This window comes from Sus scrofa, chromosome 1 (assembly GCF_054392235.1).
Source record: "Sus scrofa isolate SSC_HxYL_T2T_F1_AM1 chromosome 1, Sscrofa_HxYL_maternal_Yorkshire_Landrace_v2.0, whole genome shotgun sequence".
Classification (NCBI taxonomy): domain Eukaryota; kingdom Metazoa; phylum Chordata; class Mammalia; order Artiodactyla; family Suidae; genus Sus; species Sus scrofa.
The window spans coordinates 156,873,768-156,895,492 of record NC_139383.1 but is presented as its reverse complement, the minus strand read 5'-3'; the positions used below and the strand labels follow the sequence as shown (position 1 = coordinate 156,895,492).

Sequence of the window (21,725 nt, the reverse complement as noted above, 5' to 3'; positions counted from 1 at the left end):
TCATTTCCTAAAAGGCTTCTTTGTACTAGAAGTAGTGGGAGGAAATTCCTGCCATGTGTTCCTGATGTTGAAGCTGAGTGGAGTTTTTTTTCACTATTAAAAAAAAATCTTTTGGTCTAGAATTTTTTTCAGGCCCTTCCTCCATAATCTCAGGTGGTTGCTGCCTGGGAGCCCCACCGGCAGTGTCAGAGGCCGGTGGCAGGCAGTTGACCTGAGCGTCAGATGAGAGGGGCCTTACCCAGCCAGCGTAACTAGAAGTGGCCCTTCGGATGGCTATAAGTTGGGTTTATGCTTCATCAATAAGCTTCCTGACAAGAAGCGTCCATCACCGGCCTCTCTTTTGCTGAGCAGAATAGAGAAGGAAGTATCCCCATAATTGCATTATAGTTTCCTCCTTGTGGACGGGAAAGCATGTGCTTTAATTAGGTTTGATTGGAGTGTGTGTTTCCGGTAGGATCCGAAGTGAATGATGTTGCTATAGTGACACATCTGTGGCCACCAGTGCGTGAAACATAGAGGAATTCATTGGACACGAGCAGACATCTGTTAACCGCCAGGGTGCAGGGTGTGCTGACACTGACCAGAAATTCTGGCATCTCGTGATCAACGAGCAGATGATGCTGAAACTGGAGGACAGGTCGTTGTCACTTAGCCTATTGAGAGCACGTGCACCTCCTCCCTGGCTGTACTGACAGCACCATTGTTGAAGAACAATGCTGCAGAGGATGCGTACATTTTAAAACTTAACTCGGCACAGCCACACATTAATTCCTTTGTTAGGAGTTTTTATCTTCACGTAGAACAAAGCCATTACTGAAACACCCACTGAAACAACAGGTTTCTGGACTGGTTTTAATTACAGCGTCCATTTTCCACCATGTCACCTTATTACACTGAGCCACCCATCAGTTCTCAGCACCTCGGCGGCAAGGTGGCCAGTGCTGTGTCCCTGGTCTTGAGGGCACCAAGTGTGTGCTGTTAGTGTGAACGCGAAGGAGAGTGTTTGCCACTCAGACCCGGGGCCCCTGTGGTCTCTCCTGCCCAGGAACAGCCACCAGGGTCTTAGCCCAACAAACAGGAAGAGCTTCACTGTCCAGAGGTTTGCCAGTGTGAGCGCAGGAGACAGAGATGCTGCACAGGCCCAGGTGCCAATGGCGCGGAAATCGTCTTTTTCTAAAGCCTCATGCACAGCAAACGGAATATGTGACCCTGCATTTAATGACATTCTATAAAATGGATATGCATGGTACAGTTTGATGAATTAGTCTTACCATTTTCAAACATCCCTGCATTGTAAGGTCTAAGTAGCATGCATCCCAGCTCGTTGTCGCTTGGCTTGACTAGAATCTTCTGGAAGGTCTGCTTGATCCAGGTGGACTGTGCCCGCACAGCTGCTCCTTGCTGAGGCCTGTGTGGCCAGGCACTGGTGTGAGACCAGGCCTCGCTCGGGAGTGTTTGAGCAGAAAGCCTGGCGTCTGCTTCCCCTGCATCCCCTCCATGTGCCCGTGAGTCATACCTGTTGCCACCTAAGAATAATGCTCTCATATTCTTTCTTCAGAAACAAATTTTCTTTTTGCCTGCTTTGCTCATTCTAGTCCAAAAAACTGCTTTATTAAAGAGCTACACTTTTTTTTTCCTCAGGAGTCACAAACACTTTTGTCAAAAGACATTTTCAATACCTAGAGCCACCATATTGGCCAGGTCACCATAAGGCTCTGTGACGTGGTGCTCTCTCGGCCTCTGACTGCCTTAGCCAGCCCTGCCCTCTTCCGTGTTTCAAGTCTGGGACATGTTAACTTGTGTTGTATTAAGATGACAAAAGTTGTAGTAACTATCAGCTGGCTGAAAATGTGAAAATCATTTAAGATAAGATTTGAAGAGTTCTCGTCGTGGCTCAGTGGAAATGAATCTGGCTAGCATCCATGAGGGATGCAGGTTCGATCCCCAGCCTCGATCAGTGGGTCAAGGATCCAGCATTGCCATGAGCTGTGTGTAGGTTGCAGACGCGGCTCGGATCCTGCATTTCTGTGGCTGTGGCCAGTGGCTACAGCTCCAATTTGACCCCTAGCCTGGAAATCTCCATATGCCGTGGGTGTGGCCCTAAAAAAAAGACCAAAAATATAAGATTTAAAAAGTAATTTTCTGTTATGGAGGCTTTTCATCTTTAACTGGTAAATCTTTTTTTTTTTTTTGGTCTTTTTTTTTGCTATTTCTTGGGCCGCTTCCGCGGCATATGGAGGTTCCCAGGCTAGGGGTCGAATCGGAGCTGTAGCTGCCGGCCTACGCCAGGGCCACAGCAACGCAGGATCCGAGCCGCATCTGCGACCTACACCACAGCTCACGGCAACGCCGGATCATTAACCCACTGAGCAAGGGCAGGGATCGAACCTGCAACTTCATGGTTCCTAGTCAGATTCATTAACCACTGCGCCACGACGGGAACTCCTAACTGTTAAATCTTAACCTTACTTGTTGACCGAGAGGGCCCAAGCACTGACTTCCCTGCTCAGCACTTTACAGAGTTGTGATGAAGGAACAGCACCACTGACATTTAAAATGCTTGTGTGATTCATCTTAATATGTTAAGTAATTATATGTGACAATGTCTGCCTCAATATTCCAGTTTCTTTAATTCAAAGGTTGTGAGTACATTTATTCAAGTGGCAAAATAACGAATATTTTATTATCTATTTGTGAGAAATGCTAGTCATTTCCTCAGGGACCCTTGTGGAGGGGGCACTGGCACCAGGGGTGTGTGTGTGCACGCACACATGTGTGTGCATGTGTGTGCCTGCACATGCTCGTGCATGTGTGTGGTGTCCCTTCGACAAACGAGGAGGGACCTGGAGTCCATCTTGGCATTCCAAGTTTCTCTAGTTCGCAGTGGAACTACTCTGGCTATAGGCACTCACATGTGTACATGCGCAAATGGGGGTTCCAGGGTGTGTTTCCCCATGTTAAACGCTTTCGTTACCGGAAAAGAGGGACATTTGACAATAAGACATCCCAAATCCACATTTTTCTCTTCAAATCAGCCTCTTACTTAAGCAGCATTGATACGTTGGCCACTGAAGAAGAGCTGGCACATAATTATGTTTATAACTGTCTGCCTTACTCATTTAAGTGGAAGAACCCTTCATTTTCAATTTCTCCAAGAAAGCCTCATGTCTGTAAAACTTCATATCTGAAACTTTCAGAAGTTTTTCTTTTCTTTTTTTTAAGGTCCACACCCGAGGCATAAGGACGTTCCCAGGCTAGGGGTCCAATCAGAGCTATAGCGGTCGGCCTGCACCACAGCCACAGCAACCCCAGATCTGAGCCACGTCTGCGACCTACACCACAGCCCACAGCAACGCTGGATCCTTAACCCACTGAGCGAGGCCAGGGATGGAACCTGCAACCTCATGGTTCCTAGTTGGATTCGTTTCTGCTGCACCACAGCGGGAACTCCTCAGGAGTTTTTCTTACTCCTCTTCTGCCCATGGACATGGAAGTCAGTGTGCATGGGCGAGATGTATTTGGTGTTTGAAGCTCAGTGTTCACACATAAGCCAGGCCTCTGTCCCCATGTCCTTTCTAGGTACGCTCTGTCTCCTAGTTGCAGTCACACTGCTGGGGTTTTTGGTTGATAACTTAAGGGCCTGTGGTCCCAAACAGTTAACGTGAATACATGTGTTTTTTCTCTGACATGCTGTCGTGTTTCCTTCAAAAATGTTTGCATTCCTTGAAGCTGTTGGCAGCACAAGTGAGGACAGTTTGCAGAGTCAGAGGGCCCTCCACCACTTTGTCCCCTGCTTCCCGCCACTGCTTTTATAGACCATTAGCATCCTCGATTTATTCTTCTGGTCAACAGTTTTGGCTCCTACTGAAGAGGCAGGTTCCAGAGGTGGAACTGGCACAGTGGACACTGGCCACTACCTCAGGAGCGTCCAGCTGGCAGGGAAGGCACAGCCAGCAGCTGAAGACACAGAGCTGGGACCACAACCCCAGTGATCTTGCAGTGCAGCTTGGCTGCTCTTGGGGCCACAAGCAGTGTCACATGTGTATTGAACACGTACTTTTATAGCGAGTTTTTAGTGAGATTGGTGGTACATGCAGCTTCATGCTTTTGCCATCATTCTGTTTGTCCTCAGCTACTAATTCAACTTCACTTCCGTCATGTGTAAATTTGGGATTGGGACCTAGCAGGCCAAAACTTCTCTTCATTTGCTTTGTCGTGGTGTTTTAAGTGGGGGTGTTTTATAATGGGAAGTAAATGTGATGTGAGGCAGTGAGATAATTGCTGCATCATTTACATGGATTCACACCCATGATGCAGTGATGGGGAGACGCACATGAAGAGTCAGCTGTGATGCATGCTCTGCAGCTTCTGTGATTCTGGAGTCATTTCAGAAGGAAGAGAGAAACGCATATGACCTGGCAACCCCATGCCTGGGCACATACCCAGACAAAACTACTTAGAAAAGATGCAAGCACCCCAGGGTTCACAGAAGCACTGTTCACAACAGCCAAGACGTGGAAGCCACCTGTGTCCATCGACAGATGAATGGATAAAGAAGATGTACATATATACAGTGGAATATTACCTAGCCATAAAAAGAATGAAATATTGCCATTTGCAGCAACATGGATGGAACTAAAGATTCTCATGCTAGTAAAGTAAGTCAGACAGAGAAAGATAACTACCATATGATACCACTTTTATATGGAATCGAAAATATGGCACAAATGATCCTATCTACAAAACAGAAACAGACTCACAGACACGGAGAGCAGACTTGTGGTTGCCAAGGGGGAGGAGGAGGAGGAGGAGGAGGGAGTGGGATGGACTGGGAGTTTGAGGTTAGATGCAAACTATTAAATTCAGAATGGATAAAGAGGCATTCCCATCGTGGCTTAGTGGTTAACGAATCCAACTAGGAACCATGAGGTTGCAGGTTCAATCCCTGGCCTTGCTCGGTGGGTTAAGGATCCAGAGTTGCTGTGAGCTGTGGTGTAGGTCACAAACTCGGCTCGGATCCCACGTTGCCGTGGCTCTGGCATAGGTCAGTGGCTACAGCTCCGATTAGACCCCTAGCCTTGGACCTCCATATGCCAGGGGAGTGGCCCTAGAAAAGGCAAAACGCCAAAAAAAAAAAAAAAAGGAATGGATAAGGATTGAGGTCCTACTGTACAACACAGCGAACTATATCCAATCTCCTGGGAGAAAAAGAATGTGTGTATGTGTATGACTGGGTCACTATGCTGTATAACAAAATTTGACAGAACATTGTAAATCAACTACAATAAAATTTTATTTATTTATTTATTTATTTTTAAGGGCTGCACCCACAGCATATGGAGGTTCCCAGGCTAGAGGTCGAATAGAGCTGTAGCCACTGGCCTACACCACAGCGGATCCTTAATCCACTGAGCAGGGCCAGGGATCGAACCTGCATCCTCTCATGGATACTAGTCAGATTCATTTCCACTGAGCCACAAACGGAACTCCAAAATTTCTTTCTTTTTTTTTTTTTAAAGGAAAAGAGAAACAGAAACAAACTGCTTGCTCTCAGATTGGCAAGTGTGAGAAAGGCCTCTGGTGAGCATGCTGATGACATGATGACAGAGAAGAATGGTTACATTTCTTTCAGAATGCCATGTTTTTTATATTTGAGGATATTAGGTGTACACAAGTTTAGAATTATCACATCTTGGTAAACTGAACAGTTTATTAGCCAGCTGAAATCATATATATTTTCAGCCAATACTGTAATTTTGTTAATATTCTTTTATCCCTGTTGTACCATTGTTATTATAATGATTGGGGAAATCAAATTTTATAAGATAAAAATTTTTAATTTTCATTAAAATATTCTACTTAAGAGCATCTGATATTGCTATAAGGCTCTAAGAACATCTAATAATTATGAAGTGCTAGCCAATACACAAATATGTCTATGTCTTGAATGCTATCTAAGTATGCCAACAGTATTTTTTTTATAATTGAAGTATAGTTGATTTACAATGCTGTGTTAGTTTCAGTTGTTTAGCAAAGTGATTCAGTTATATATATGTGTGTGTATATATATATTTACGCATATATAGTCTCTTTCATATTCTTTTTCATTATAGGTTATTACAAGATATTGAATATAATTCCCTGTGCTACACAGTAGGACCTTATTTTTTATTTTATATATAGTATTTTGTTTCTACTAATCTCAAACTCTTAATTTATCCCTCCCCAACCCTCTTTCGCCTTTGGTAGCTGTAGTTATGTTTTTTATGTCTGTGATTCTATTTCTGTTTTGTGAATAAATTCATTTGTATCATAAAAAAAAAGAATATCATGTTTTCTTTTAACCAGAATGTGTTTATCTAAAAGCACATTTCTCTTACTTTTTGCCATCATTTCAGTGATCTCTGATAGTTGTTATTTTTTTAACCAGAGAACTGTAATTACAGTGATCCTCTCGAAGTTCACGTTCCCAGAGCACAGCCTCACCCCCAGAAGACCCCTGCCATAGGAAGTGCAGCTCAGCAGCCCTACTCTGCCTGCCTCATCCTGGCCACAAACAGACAGAATTTGTTTTATGTGTTCAATGTCACGTGTGCCAGTGAAAACAACTAGTTACTAACATGTGGGATTTTTGTACCATGTAAAAAGTCCAGCTTTCACCGTGATGGCTTGGCTGTCTGGTCACAGCCACATTTACAGCCACATCAGTGTCCGTGGGTAACCCTCTACTTTGCAGCAAGGGCAGAAATCCCAGGGGAGATGGCACAGCATGTGTGGCTCCCGGGGCATGGAAACCCCGTATGGCTGTGCTGTAAAACTGGAGAAGCAAAAACCATACACCTGGGTTCTATTACATTTTCAGACTAGGTGATGTGCGTGCAGGTTTTAGGGTCTCCTTTCAGAGCTGTGAGATAAATAACATTGGGAATTATGTGCCACTTTTTCTTTTTTTTTTGGCTTTTGTCTTTTTAGGGCCACACCCATGGCATATGGAGGTCCCAGGCTAGGGGTCTAATCAGAGCTGTAGCTGCCGGCCTACGCCAGAGCCACAGCAATGCCAGATCCGAGCCACGTCTGCGACCTACACCACAGCTCACGGCAACGCCGGATCCTTAACCCAATGGGTGAGGCCAGTGATCGAACCTGCAGCCTCATGGTTCCTAGTCGGATTCGTTTCCGCTGAGCCACGACGGGAACTCCCACGTGCCACTTTTAAGGAAAATTCACCAGGTTCTGAATTATCTCTGGCTGATTCTCTAGTCATGATTGTTACTTCACAACATTTGGTTGTGTCCCTGGCTGATAGAAAGCTGAAACCGTGAAATCTTATTAAAATTGGACTAGGGCATGCCATTTCTCTACAAGTGCCTGGTTGCACACAGGAGTGAAGCATGGTTCGCAGGTTAGAAACCAGCTAGAGAAGTGGCTTTCCTTCCTCACCTCCTCTCTGTTGCTACACATGAATGCCGGCTTTAATTGCATTGTTTCTGTTCAGTGAAAAATACATCATTTTTCTGGAGTTCCCATTGTGGCTCAGTGGTAATGAACCTGACTAATATCCATGAGGACATGGGTTTGATCCCTGGCCTCGATCGGTTGGTTAAGGATCCAGGCATTGCCGTGAGCTGTGGTGTAGGTCATAGACATGACTTGGATCTGGCATGACTCTAGCTGTGGTGTAGACTGGCAGCTGCAGCTCCAATTCAACCCCTAGCCTGATAACTTCCATATGCTGCAGGTGCAGCCCTAAAGAGACAAAACAAAACAAAAAACTTCTTTTTTCAAAATAGATTTATTTGAGATAGATAAATGCGCCAGTCTGGGATTGGGTGATGTCTTTGGCAAGCAGCGTTCTGGAGCAGGGTTACAAAGACAGTGAGTCAGTTTTCAGTTTTGTGCCTGTCTCTTTGGGAACAGACAAGTTTGCATTTGTACCAAGTGACAGATCTCAACTGGAAGGCAGAGACCAGACTGTCCACAGAACTCGAACCCTCCCGTTATTAAAAGTTACTAAAAAGGGGAGTTCCCGTCATGGCGCAGCAGAAACAAATCCAACTAGAAACCATGAGGTTGTGGGTTCGCTCCCTGGCCTCGCTCAGTGGGTTAAGGATCTGGCGTTTCTGTGAGCTGTGGTGTAGGTCGCAGACATGGCTCAGATCTGGCATTGTTGCAGCTCTGGCGTAGGCCATCGGCCATAGCTCTGATTAGACCCCTAGCCTGGGAACCTCCATATGCTGCAGGTGTGGCCCTAAAAAGACAATAAGACAAACAAACAAACAAACAAAATTACTGAAAAGGCAACCTGGCATTGTCAGAAGGAAGTTCTTGTCCTCACTAGTGAAATGGAAGGACACAGTGCAGGTAACACTTGAAGTCAGACGTGTAGCCCTGATCTTCCTGATGCTAAGTCCTGTGCTGATTGTGGTGTTGCTGCTTCTCTCCCAGGAACCCTCACCCAGAACGAGATGGTATTCAAGCGGCTGCATCTGGGCACCGTGTCTTATGGAACAGACACGATGGATGAGATACAGAACCATGTCAGGAATTCTTACTCACAGGTGAGCTCACTCTATTCTGCCTGTGATCTTGGCCAGAAGTGTTGGGTGAAACTGAGCCTGTCCTGTGCTGATCCAGAGCCCTCCTGGCGTGACCCCTGCCCCACCCAGAGGTGGCACATCTCTGATTAGGTTAAAACATAGCATTACCTCACTCCTTTACAAATCAAGACACCGTTTGCAGACTAATTTTAAATAAGAAAGTCTATATTATATATTTGTAGGCTTAATGACCTTAAATCATTTATTCATGTTAAATTTTCTTAGTTATTTGTAAAAGCCATTCAGTAAACATAGAATTTCTAAGATTATTAATTGGAACACTGTGTCAGGTATGTTTCTTAATGGTCCCTCTGTTTTTCTTCATAATTAATAAGACTTCCTCACATTTTTAAAGGTATGCTTTTTTTACCTTTTCAGTAAACAAAAGTAGAGTCCACAGCATTTGTGCCCTTTCAGCTTCAGTGCTTATCATTGTAGGGCTGGTTTTCCTTTGTCACAGCCATTGTCCTTCAGCATGTCATTTTGTAGTGAAACTCCCATATAACATCACGTTATTTCATCTGTAAATATTTAGTCTGTATCTCTAGTAGGATTATTTTTGGGGAGGGTAGGGGGACAAAACCTAAATCTTGTCTTTTTCACTGGAGTCTCACAGCCCCTGCTGCCTGAGGTCTCGGGAGCAGGAATGGTTTCTTTCCAGAAGGATGCAGCCTACTGGTCACGCTTGTGCCCGCCCGAGACTTTTCAGGCAGCGAGGGCAGGCATCTGGGCTCTGGGCCTCCAGGCCTGCCAGGCCCCTGACGTAGATGCATCAGGGCCGCCGGGGTGCCATGGGTCAGTTGAAACCCCAAGGGGTTGGAGACAGGACCATTTCCTGGTTTATTTCAGGCTGCATGGTTTCCAGGGCCCTGTTCCCAACTTGTGTTTTGTCTGTTTGTATTTCTTCTTGCCTATCGTGTAACTCATGATCGCTGATTCCGGTCATCAGACCTAGCCATCCACGGGGGTCAGCCAGGGCACCCAAGTGCGGGACTGCAGTCTGTGGAGGATCATCGCTTCCCTAGGCCATTCCTGCCTCTCTGTGCACTTGTCCTCGAGCTGTGTCACCCCCCTAACTGCCAGCCAGGTGTCGCCTGGGCCCCACCCTGACCTCACCCACAGAGGCTGGCACACTGTGTTTGTAGGCATTTGTTTCTGACTTGATTTTGCACAGACTGGACTGAATTACACGTGACTTTTGCAGTTCTTCCCTGACAGAAGGCAGAATATTGTCAGCCTCCTAGTCAATTTTGTGAAAACAGTCTTTTTCTTCTGTAATGTACCCTGGTTTGGCATATATTTACCTTTGAGAGTCTGTCAAATGAAAACAGGCTTATATGGGTATATATTTATCACCTGGGTGATCATACACCCCCCAGAAGCACAGACACTTAAAACCATGCACTGTATTAATTGGATGTCATTCATTTTAATACAGAGGATTTTACCACCTAGAACATTTATTCATAGAAGGAAAATTTTAAAGGAGAAGGAATAGGACTTAATCTGTGTCTAGATTAAATAGTACCAGTAACATCTTTAAAAAAAACTATTTTATATTATCCAAAAATATGATTTTAATAGCTCAAGTTATTTTACTAGAAAAAAATTAAAAACAGTAAAGGTGAGTCATATAAACACAGCAAGTGGTATTTCATTGAAGAAAAATTTTAAAAATCTTTTTTACTGAAAACTGTGTGTTGATTAGCTGGTTAGACAGTACCTTTTATTCCCTATGTTGTGTTTTATTATTAAGATGCTAAATTGCTACAACCCGATTTCCTTTGCCCTCTGGCAGGGAGTGGTCACAGAGGGCGGGGTCTCTAGTGGAACTCGTGTGAAATGAGGTCGTTCAGCTATCAATGAACTTCATGAAGCTCAGAGAGAGGAAGTCACCCAGGGCTGTGTGGGCAGAACGTGGGTGTGGGATGTTGGGCGTGGGCAGGAAGGGGCACCACCTGAACAGAGAGGCCCTGTCACCAGCCAGCCCTGCGACTGGAGGGCAGAGCAGGTAGGGCTCAGCACATCAATGTCTGACAGCCCAGGACTCGGTCCTCCCACACCCTCCCCTGGGGAGGCGGCAAACTGGACATCAGACCGGGAGTGTCCCCAGAGTGTGGCGATGATTGTATTTGGTTATTATTATCTGCAACACTAGACAGGCAGCTTCAGAGACTGGTGCAAGCTGGATGGCCTCACAGGACTAAGGGAATGTTCATAACCATTTCTCCTGCTTTTTGCTTTCTGCCGTTTTACACACTATTTTTTTAAAGAATAGTGAAAGCAGTTGAGAATATTCCATTCCATTCTGTTGTTAGCTTTACTTTTAGAAGTAATGAATAAACAGGAATTATTAAGCATTTAGCAAATTCATGCCAGGCTAAAGTAAATCTGCTAAAAGGACATTATCAGATTTTGAGTTGTTGCAGTGAGTTTTTTTGGTACAACCAAGAGACATCACTTTGTAATTCAAGGATAAGGAAGTAACCTATCATTCCAGTAGGTGGTTTGTGGAGGTTATCACCTCTTGCTTTTCTTACCCTGAGCTTATAAAAATTATGCATGTCAGCCATCCCAACATCACCGTGTTAATAATCCCAGCATTGGCTCTAATTTCTTGACGTCCCATATTTGACAGACTCCTTCTCAAGCCGGTGGAAACAGCACCAGTTCAACGCCTCCAAGAAAATCTCAATCTTCAGCTCCCAAGGTTAGAAAAAGCGTGAGCAGCCGAGTCCATGAGGCAGTGAAGGCCATCGCCCTGTGCCACAACGTCACCCCTGTGTACGAAGCCCGCGGAGCAGCCACAGAGACCGAGTTTGCCGAGGCAGACCAGGACTTCAGCGATGACAACCGCACATACCAGGCCTCCAGCCCCGACGAGGTTAGTGGGTCCCCATCCTTGATGCAGACCCTGCCTTCCCATCACCCCGAGGCCTGAGGGCTGGACTTGGGCATGAGGAAGGACCCTTACAGTGATTCAGAGCAGGCTTTAGCCGTGGCCCACAGAGCCATCCAGAGCCCTCCTGGCGTGACCCCTGCCCTACCCAGGCCTTCGACTCCATGCCCACATCTCAGAATGTCTCAGAGTCCATAACAGGAAAAGTATGAGAGGGGTTTGACCAATTCCATAAAATCTGCAGGCTACATCCTACGTCCGGTTTTCTCTTCTCTACAGTAAGTCATCAGGTTTGTGTGTTCCATTTCCAGCTCTTTTTGCCAGAATTTAGGTACAGTGTATCTATTTCAAAAGAGAATTGGGAAGTAAATAATATCCAAAATCTACAGAAGACAGAATTGGTAAAAACTTGAATATGGTAAATTAGTCATTTCTGACTCTACATTAATCATTGTTTGATATTTATGTTGAGAAAAGCTAGTGTTAATTTATCCACTTCCCATACAGTCTCAGTATATTTTATATAGTTTTCTTATCTTCTTTCCACTCAAGTTTCTTCTGAGAATTCTGTGAAGTAATCAACCAACCATGGATGCAATGTAAGCAGACGGACTTCTTCAAACACCTTATAAAATTGCATTTTATGAGTGAACAGCCACTCAAAAAAGTACCTTTAATCAAAGGGTTTTTTGCTTTATTGGAGTTTATATAGGTTATTTACAGTGTTGTGTCTGCTGTTCAGCAAGGGGATTCAGTTGTATACACATATACATCCTTTTTCATACTCTTTTCCATATGGTTTATCCCAGAATATTGAATATTGTTCCCTGTGCTATATGTAGGACCTTGTTGTTTAATCATAGTTGTTATTTTCTTTTTTAGGGCCACACCAGAGGCATATGGATGTTCTCAGGCCAGAGGAACTGCAGCTGCCGGCAATGCCAGATCCTTAACCCACTGAGCCACAATGGGAACTCACTAATCAAGGTTTTTTAAAAACCTGGTATGATATTTTAAGGAGAGGAGCCTGGTGATCCCAGTAATGAGTTTATTTCCTAAGGGAAGAATGCTGTCTGGTAACACTCACTCCTGGAGGCCAAGGTCACACTGGGAATGAGGGCAGCTTGCCTCTGGTCGGGTCTCTTGCCTACAGGCAGCGCCATCTGGGCAGACTTCCTGACTGGGGACAGCAGGTACTGTCACTCCTCTTGTGTCCATGAAACGATGACTATGTCCTGGCAAATGGTTCCCAGAGGTCCCCTCACGTCTTTGTCTGCGGACTACAGGTAGGTACCCCGGCAGGGGCTCTTACTCTAATGGACTAATGGTTTTCTTGACTTTTTTATCCTTTCTGTGTTCTGCGTACTCTTACACACTCAGTTCTAGAAATGCTGGTACTTCTCTAGGCCTGGGGGGCTGATACTTCGCCACTCTGAGAACCAGTAAGCTGCATTCCCCTGGGAACCACTGAGTCTTATAAATCTTTCCTTTGACATCCTTTGAGAATATGAGTCGAAGGCTGCAGAAGACAGACTGGTGGGGCTGGTGCTCGGGGCTGCACCTCTGACGGTCCCAGGGTGGAGAGAGAGGACTTGTTATCACCATAAAGGACACGAGAAGAAACCCTAATGTACCAGCAGCTCACAGCTTTTGCGGAGCTCCTACTGCTGCTTTGTGTTTTGAAACCAGATTTATTTTTGAAGCTTTAGTTATATAGGTATCTACTTTTTTTTCAAATTGAAGTATAGTTTATATACAATACCATGTAAGTTACAGGTGTGCAATATAGTAATTCACACTTTTTCAAGGTTATACTCCCATTTATAGTTATTGTAAAATATTGGCTATATTCCCCGTGTGTACAGTATATCCTTACAGCTTATTTTATACCTAGTAGTTTTTACCTCTTAACCCCCACCCCTATCCTACCCCTCCCTACTTCCCTCTCCTCAGTAGTAACCACTAGCTTATTCTCTAAATCTGTAAGTCTGTTTTTTGTTATATACCTGTTGTGTCTTTTAAATTCCACGTATAAGTGATACTATACAGTATTTGTCTGTCTTTGTTGACATATTTCACTTAGCATAATATCTTCCAAGTCTATGCATATTGTTGCAGATGGCAGAATTTCATTCTTTTTTATGACTGAGTAATACTCCATTGCATATACATACCACATCTTCTTTATCCATGTCTCTGTTGATGGGCACTTAGGTTGCTTTCTTTTTTTTTTTTTTTTTTTTTTTTTTTTGTCTTTTTGCCATTTCTTGGGCCGCTCCCGCGGCATATGGAGGTTCCCAGGCTAGGGGTCTAATCGGAGCTGTAGCTGCCAGCCTATGCCAGAGCCAGAGCAACTCAGGATCCGAGCCGCGTCTGCAACCCACACCACAGCTCACGGCAACACCGGATCGTTAACCCACTGAGCAAGGGAAGGGATCGAACCCGCAACCTCATGGTTCCTAGTCGGATTCATTAACCACTGTGCCACGACAGGAACTCCTAGGTTGCTTTCATATCTTGGCAATTGTAAATAGTGCTGCTGTGAATAGTAGGGGGTGCATGTATCTTTTTGAATTAGTGTTTTCATTTTTTTCAGATATATACCCAGGAGCGGAATTGCTGGGTCACATGGTAGTTCTATTTTTAATTTTTTGAGGAACCACCATACTATTTTTCATGGTGGTTATACCAATTTACATTCCCACCAACGGTGCACCAGGCTCCCTTTTCTCCACATCCTCACCAGTACTTGTTATTTCTTGTCTTTTTGATGATGACCATTCTGACAGATGTGAGATGATGTTTCATTGTGGTTTTGATTTGCATTTCCTTGATAATTAGCAATGTTGAGCATCTTTTCATGTACCTATTGGTCATCTGCATGTCTTCTTTGGAGAAATGTCTATTTGAGTCCTCTGTTCATGTTTTATTTGACTTGTCTGTTCTTAATGTTGAGCAGATGAGCTGTGGATATGTTCTGGATATTGTCCCCTTATCGGCTGTATCATTTGCAAATATTTTCTTCCATTCAGTTAGTTGTCTTTGCATTTTGTCAGTGGTTTCCAAAAAACTTTAAAGCTTAATTAGGTCTTATTTGTTTATTTTTACTTTCATTTCCTTTGCTCCAGGAGACAGATCAAAAAAAAAAAAAAATTGCCGTAACTTAGGTCAAAGAGTGTTCTATCTATGTTTTCTTCTAGAAGTTTCATGGTTTCTGGTCTTACATGTAGATCTTCAGTCTGGTTTGAGTTTATTTTTGTGTGAGATGGTAGGGAATGTTCTACTTTCATTCTTTTCCATGTAGCTGTCTAGTTCTCCCAGCCTTTTTTTTTTTATTCTAAGTATTTTATTGTATGCTGCTGCCAGTGCATATAAAATAATTACCCTTGTGAAAAAGAAATTCATGAAAATTCAGAGAGGTAGATGTTAAGGACTGACAAAAGTATAAGTTTGTTTTGTATAGTAAGGCACGTGTTATAGAGATAGGCTTTTATACAGGCTACAAATTCACCTCTCCTTGGGATATTCACTGGTTCATGAAAAGTGGTTTAGAAAACCTTACTACAGAAAGGAACAGACTTTCTGGAGTCTGAAGGGATTCGTTACTTGAAGAGACTCCAGTCAGCAGGGGGTCATGTTGAGCATTTTGTAGACAGAACTGTTTCAGATCTGCAGCTGCCTGGGAAACCTTCACGCGGTTGAGCCCAGAGTCCCGCCAGAGCTGCTGAACCGCTTTCTTCACGGTGGCAATGCTGGAGGAAGCAGACATGGCATGCTCAAGGGCCAGACAGGTTGGCCGTCTGGCAGGAGTCAGTTACATTTATGTTTTTTCAGGAAGTTGTCTTACTGTAACCCAAATAAACCAGTTTAGAAGTTATCACAAGTTCGTTGTGCAGGAGCTTAAGGTGGTGCAGAAATAGTACACAGGTGAGAGCTCATCTTTTCCAACATGAAAAGATGAGAAGAGCCTCTTGGTCACTCGTCTGCCAAAGCTTGGTGCTCACTCCTCCTCCACAACCTGCTGAGCTTCCTCTCTTCCCCACGGTCACTCTGTGACCTCAGGGTCACATGGCCATACGGCTTCCCCTGGCATCCGTTTGCTCCAGAACCCAGGGTGCCTCCCTAGCACCCAGCACCTTCCTGCTTCACAGCACGTGCCTGGGCCTTGCTGTGACTTCCAAGCATGAGGCCTTCAAGTCGGGCCTTGCAAGCGGGACCCCAGGCCTGACCTTGGCCCCTGGGCCTCTGTCCAGCCATGCCCAACAGAAACATCTTCCTAAGCTTAAGCAGCTGAGGGCTGGTGCGCCTGTGGATGGGGGCCAGGGCGCTGCTCTTTTCTGAACACCATGACATTACTATTTGGGATCGTTGCAGTAACCTTACTACTTTTATAATTAGAGCTTTTGTGCCAAACCAAAAAGAATGAGAAAAGCTGAAGAAAAAGCAGAGTCTCGAGCCCACTCTATCTTGAGCGACTGTGGCCTCGGCAGTCTTTGTTCTCCAGGCGCCCTTGTGGTTCTGTACAAACTATAAGGCACATCCCAGCCAAGCGATGTGTCCACTGTGCTGTGCTCTGTGTCCGGGACACTGGTCTCTGCCGACAGAAACTCTGGCTTAGGAGGTGGTAGGAAGGTGCTGCTGATGGGCTTGGAAGGGGATAGAGAGTTCAGTGACCCGGATAAGCCTGACACACATATGGGCCCTAGGGCCACGTCCCCCACAGGCAGGCCAGGGAACAGCCCCTCCCCACGGTGTAGACCACGGGGCTTTGGGGTGGATGCATTTGCCCCTTTGTGAATCACAAAGCCTCTCCTCCCAGGGGTTGTGGGTGTGCCCATGCCTGTGGTGATATCGGCTGTGCCAAGCCCACATGTCCGAGTCCTGTATCAGGGAGCTAGGGACTGGGAACATGAGTCCTCCCAGCTCTCATCCTCAGGGCCCCATCCCAGCTCAGGGTCCCTCCTACCATCAGCACCACTCTGTTTGATAGATTGAGACAACCAGCAGGTATATAAAAATCTCTCTACGGCCAGAGTCAGTATGACCTTTGGCATCGCATACTGGGCGTCACATGTTTTCTTTGGTGACAGGGAACCTAGGAAGAGGTGCATGGCTTGGTGCTCACAGCAGACGAGGTGGTGGTCAGGGTGCAGAAGAGCTGCATGGTGCCCTTTCCGCATCCTGGGTGGGCCCTGAGACACACACAGGTCCCTCCCTTCCTCCTGCATGTTGCTTTTCATAGTCTTGCATTTTAGACATTCTCGCCAGGTCCATGTGATTACATATTGGAATTATTTTCCAGCCCTGAGTGTGGGAATTTAGATCACAGATGTTTCCCAAGGAAAATTTTCTTAGAAGGTTTAAAAGTCCTATATTACATATTTACCTTATTACCTGCCAAAAATAAATACAAGGTTTGCTGAAAATATCTGAGGTATGGTTTTTTGGGTTTTTGTTTTTTGTGGGTTTTTTTTTTTTTTTTTTTTTGTCATTTTTGGCCGCCCCATGGCATGTGGAGCTCCTGGACCGAGAGTCAAATCAGAGCCAAAGTCACGACCACAACTGCAGCCACACCAGATCCCTAACCCACTCTGCTGGTCCAGGCATCCAAACACACGTCCCAGCATCTTCCAAGATGCCACTGATCCCATTGTGCCACAGCAGGAGCTCTGGGATTTTTTATCTTTAAGTTTTTATATAACACTTTTGAAATCTTAAATTAGGAATTCAGGATAGAGAGGGATTTCAGTGATATAAAGATTTCCAGAACTAAACACTGCTAATCTTATATTTACATTTTTTTTACTTCAAAATTTCTTTCTCTTTTGGAAATTGGACAGTAATTAAAAATGGCAGACAACTAAATAACCTTTAAGAAATTACTAACACATAATTGTAATGTATACATGTAAGGATAACCTGACCCCCTTGCTGTACAGTGGGAAAATAAAAAAAAAAAAAAAGAAAAAAAGAAATTACTAACACATTTTAAATCTCAAAATGAAAGGAGTCAGCTTCATCATAAAATTTGCAGGTTTATTTTGTCTTTTTAGGGGCACACCCACGACATATGGAGTTTCCCAGGCTAGGGGTCAAATCTGAGCCGGCCTATGCCACAGTCATAGCAATCCAGGATCTGAGCTGTGTCTGTGACCTACTCCACAGCTCACGGCAATGCCAGATCCTTAACCCACTGAGAAAGGCCAGGGATTGAACCTGCGTCTTCATGGATACTAGTTGGGTTCCTTAACCACTGAGCCATGATGGGAACTCCAGCTTCATCATAATTTTTAAGGCACTCTGTTGATGCAGTGTTTGCAGGTCGCCAAAGCCCAAGGAAAACCATCTGAACAGGTCGTAATTTTGCTTATTGAACTTTGCTGCAGTTAGGTTGACAGATGATGGGACTGTTTCCCAATCACCAAAATACTGTTTTAAAAGCATTTTTTATTGAATAGAGAGCTTAGAATATTGTACCCTGGGGCTTTACTCAGGGAAGTGGCTCAGTTGATGTTTTCTGTTTGCCCTCAGCTTTGACCTATCCTGACGTGAATGGTTAACGAGCTGCCTTCTCATTTGGGAAACTTAACTGGCTTCACATATTCTGTACCAACACTGGACTCCCACAATCTCTGTTTGTTTGTAGCTCCTGTGCCATCTTAGTTTTCATAAAGAATATGAGCTACTGAGTAGAATGTGCTAGTTTTTGTGTCTCTGATATTGCAGCAGCTCTTCATTTTTCATTTTCCTGAAAATAGGATCTTCTACCTTACCTGTGCACCTGCACAGATGCATTTACAAATAGTGGAATTCTCAGGAATAAACTTTAAGTCCCCGAAGGCTCTGAGGTATGGTCACTGAGCACCTTCAGGGATGTGTGTTCGGTGCTTAAAAGTGCAGCAAGTGCTGGGTGTCAAACAAAGTGTGAGTGCATGATTTCATATTCAGAATGTGGAGCCTGCTTTGGCCCCAGTCGCTTTTTCTTATGATAAGTGATCAATGTTTCATTTTCTCTGAGAGAGTAGAGTTTCGCTTGCCTGTCTCTTTTTCTCTACAGCCTCAACATAGCAAACGCAAGCTTAGCAAAAGCATTAACGTTGCCTGCAAATTCCTGGACAAAGTTAAAATCCAGGCCTCTTGAGTTGTGTTTCCAGTGCAGCTGGAGAAAGCTGCCTAAGCCCATGTCACCAATGGTCGTCCGCACCTGTAAGCTCAGGAGACATCCTCGGGCACCAGGGTCCTCAACTCAAGTAAGCAGGGCACAGTGTGACACAGGCCTATATATTAATATGATTTCATAATGTAGGTACCATCTCTTCATATGGACATTTATGTGCAAGAAGCAGCTAAAAATCTATGACAAACCATAAGCAACCCTCAGCATTGCCTTTGGGTTTACCCTAATGTATACAGTGTGCTATAGTTTTAAATTCATTTTATTATGTGTACTTATTTGAAGGAGGAATAACTGATGTTTTGTCATTATGTTTGTGGGTGGCTGGTAAAAAGAAATAAGTGAAGTTGGCATCCAACTAAAAAGTATAGAAGAAAAAGGCAAAACCAGAGGAAAGTAGGAGAAAGAAAAGATAAAGGAAAACATGAAAGTAATGATTAAGCAGTAAATTCAAAAGCTGATCCTTTGAAAGGTAAATAAAATGGAAAAAGTGTTGGCAAAAATAGTGAATAATACAAAATAGTGAATGCAGACTAAGTATTCATACATAAAATTATTCATATGAAGAGTGTATAATAGATGAGCCTTAATTTTTATATGATAATATTAAAACACAGACCAAATGCTAATATTTTTGGAAACTTCATTAAATAACTATGTTCAGGAAAAATAGAAATTAGTAAAGTGGAGTCTAAAGGACTGTATAAAACCTGAGTAAGAGTGATTCAGAGTCATTAAAAAATAGTTTTGGACCAGACAGTTTTATAGGTCAGTTATTTTGACCCAGAAAAAAAAAAAAATCCCTCACTATAAAAACTTTTCTGAAATAAGGGAAAAATTCTAAAGCTTTTTCAGTCATTTTGTGAAGCCAAATTAATCTTACATTCTAAAATCTGACAGGATGACACACAATAAGAAAGAAATTTATAGATTAACCTTATTAACAGAGATACAGAAATCCTAAAATAATGCAAACAAATCAAACTTAAAGTATATTGAGAGACCATGACAAAGTGCCATTTATTTTGGGAATATAAGAATGATTCAATACTAGAAAATATATTAATATGGCTTTATATCATGGAGGTCACATGATAATCTCATTTCCATTAGAGGCTTTCAAAGCATATAAGCTAAAAAGTCAGGGGCCATTCCTGACTAACACCACAAAGCCAACAGTAGTAATAAATCCAAAATAGAGAGGTCCTTTCCCAACCTGATTCATGGTTCCAGTCTTAAATCAGCACTCACCATCACACCAACTACACTTAGTCTTTCCAAGTGAAGAGTGAGACAAACACATCTGCTGTCAGTGCCATTTCATATTGTCCTGGAAGTTCTCTCCAAGACAGGATGTCAGAAAAAAAATCATTGTAATTATTAAAAGGAAATAAAGTGATCCCTTACACACAGTAAGACTATGTCTAGGAAAGCAAAAGAACCATCTGCAGAGGCACTGGAATTCATGGGGTCTCAGTATGTTGTCTCAGTGAGAATACGGGTCCATGGGTGGTGGTCCTGTGGTGCTAAGGACCAAACCCACCCCATTTCGCAAAGTCTCAGCCATAAAAACACTCAGTCATGAACCTAAATAGAACCTAAATAGAAATATGCCGTGTGAACAACAGCTAACACTGACTGCTTCTCACTGTGTGACCTCCATCCACTCACTTAATCCTTTCAACGACTTCTGGAAGAGGTGCCTCACTGCAATTATGAGCAAAGCACAGAAAGTACAGTTGTGTCCTCCAAGGGCAAGGAAAATCTGTTTTGTTTTTTTCTGCCCGACAGTGTTCAAATAATGGTCAGCCCTCGCCATCCTGCAGAACTATCTGGAAGTTCTAAAACCCTCCAAAGTATGGAATTCTCCCAAACCTACTGAAAGAGAATCAGTAGAATTAAAAATTTCTCACCAATTCACTGCATTACTTCTAGATAGTTGATCTGTTTTAAAAACAGTTTATTTGTATTATAATGTTTTAGCTAAATGTGTATAATGAAATATACATCGTTCAATAAGTTAATATCTTCACACTACTCTTCTATGAATCTATGTTTTACCAACACAGAAGACCCCTGGTGAGGGCACTGGGTGGGAAGCCAGTAGTTCCTAGTTATAGAGATTTCAGCGCACTTGTCCAAGGAGAATAGGCTTATATGTTGACATATATTAGAGATTTCAGATCATCCCTAGGCCAGCTCTCTAACAGTCACCAAAGCATCCTAAGTGTGTCTCAGGGCCTTTACCTCTTAAAGAAATTTGATTTGCAACTAAAAACCTTCCCACAAAGAATTTCCAGGCCCAGGTGTCTTTGGTGGTAAATCTACCAAACATTTAAGAGGAAATAATTTAGTATCCAGACTCTTCCAAAAAATAAAAGGGGGAGAAATACTTCTCAGCTCAGTTTGTGATGCTGGTGTTAATCTGATTCCGTAATCAGACTAAAGCAATACAAGAAACTGCAAACCAATAGCACTTAGGAACATACATGCAAAAATGAATTTAAAAACATAAGCAGGTAAAACCCAACAATATATGAAAAAGATAATACACCATGATCTAGTGGGGCTTATCACAGGAATGCACAGTTGGGTCAGCAGTTGTAAATCAGTCAGTGTAGTTTTCACTATGGACCGACTAAAGAGGAGAATCCTTACCGTCATTTCGTTAGCTTCAGGGGGGAAAACCACCTGACAAAATCAAACACTCATTCCTTATAAAAACTCTCAAACTAGGAATGAAAGAGAACTTCTTCAGCCTAATAAGGAGTGCCTATGAAAACCTGCAGTTCACATGATATTTAATAGGGGAAGTAATCAATCTCCTTCTAGTGTTTGGAACAAGGTCAAGACGTGCACCTCCCACATCTGCTCAGTATCATCCAGACTCCAGGCCAGAGCAGGGAGGTGAGAATAGAGAAACAAAAGACATGCAAGACAGGCAGGAAGAAACAAAACTGTCTCTCTTTCTTTAAAATAGATATGATTGGAGTTCCCGTCGTGGCGCAGTGGTTAACGAATCCAACTAGGAACCATGAGGGTTCGGGTTCGATCC

The 21,725-nt window shown here is 43.6% G+C and overlaps 1 protein-coding gene and 1 pseudogene across 30 annotated transcripts in view; one reads left to right on the top strand and one right to left on the bottom strand.

Moving 5' to 3' along the window:
- Window positions 1-21,725, top strand: part of ATP9B (ATPase phospholipid transporting 9B (putative)) — a 198,309-nt gene that overhangs the window by 145,409 nt on the left and 31,175 nt on the right. For 29 of the 30 annotated variants that reach the window (XR_014840702.1, XR_014840698.1, XR_014840706.1 and 26 more), the window contains 2 exons: window positions 8,446-8,558; window positions 11,236-11,481. Coding sequence is in view for 24 of the 30 variants with exons in the window: in XM_085017471.1 (XP_084873597.1) it covers window positions 8,446-8,558; window positions 11,236-11,481 (359 nt within the window). In the remaining 6 variants the exon portion in view is untranslated. Of the gene's footprint in view, window positions 1-8,445; window positions 8,559-11,235; window positions 12,402-13,789; window positions 14,650-21,725 lie in introns of those variants that run through there. The other variant, XR_014840727.1, reaches the window with a different exon arrangement.
- LOC146406811 (guanine nucleotide-binding protein G(I)/G(S)/G(O) subunit gamma-5 pseudogene) lies at window positions 14,922-15,265 on the bottom strand (annotated as a pseudogene).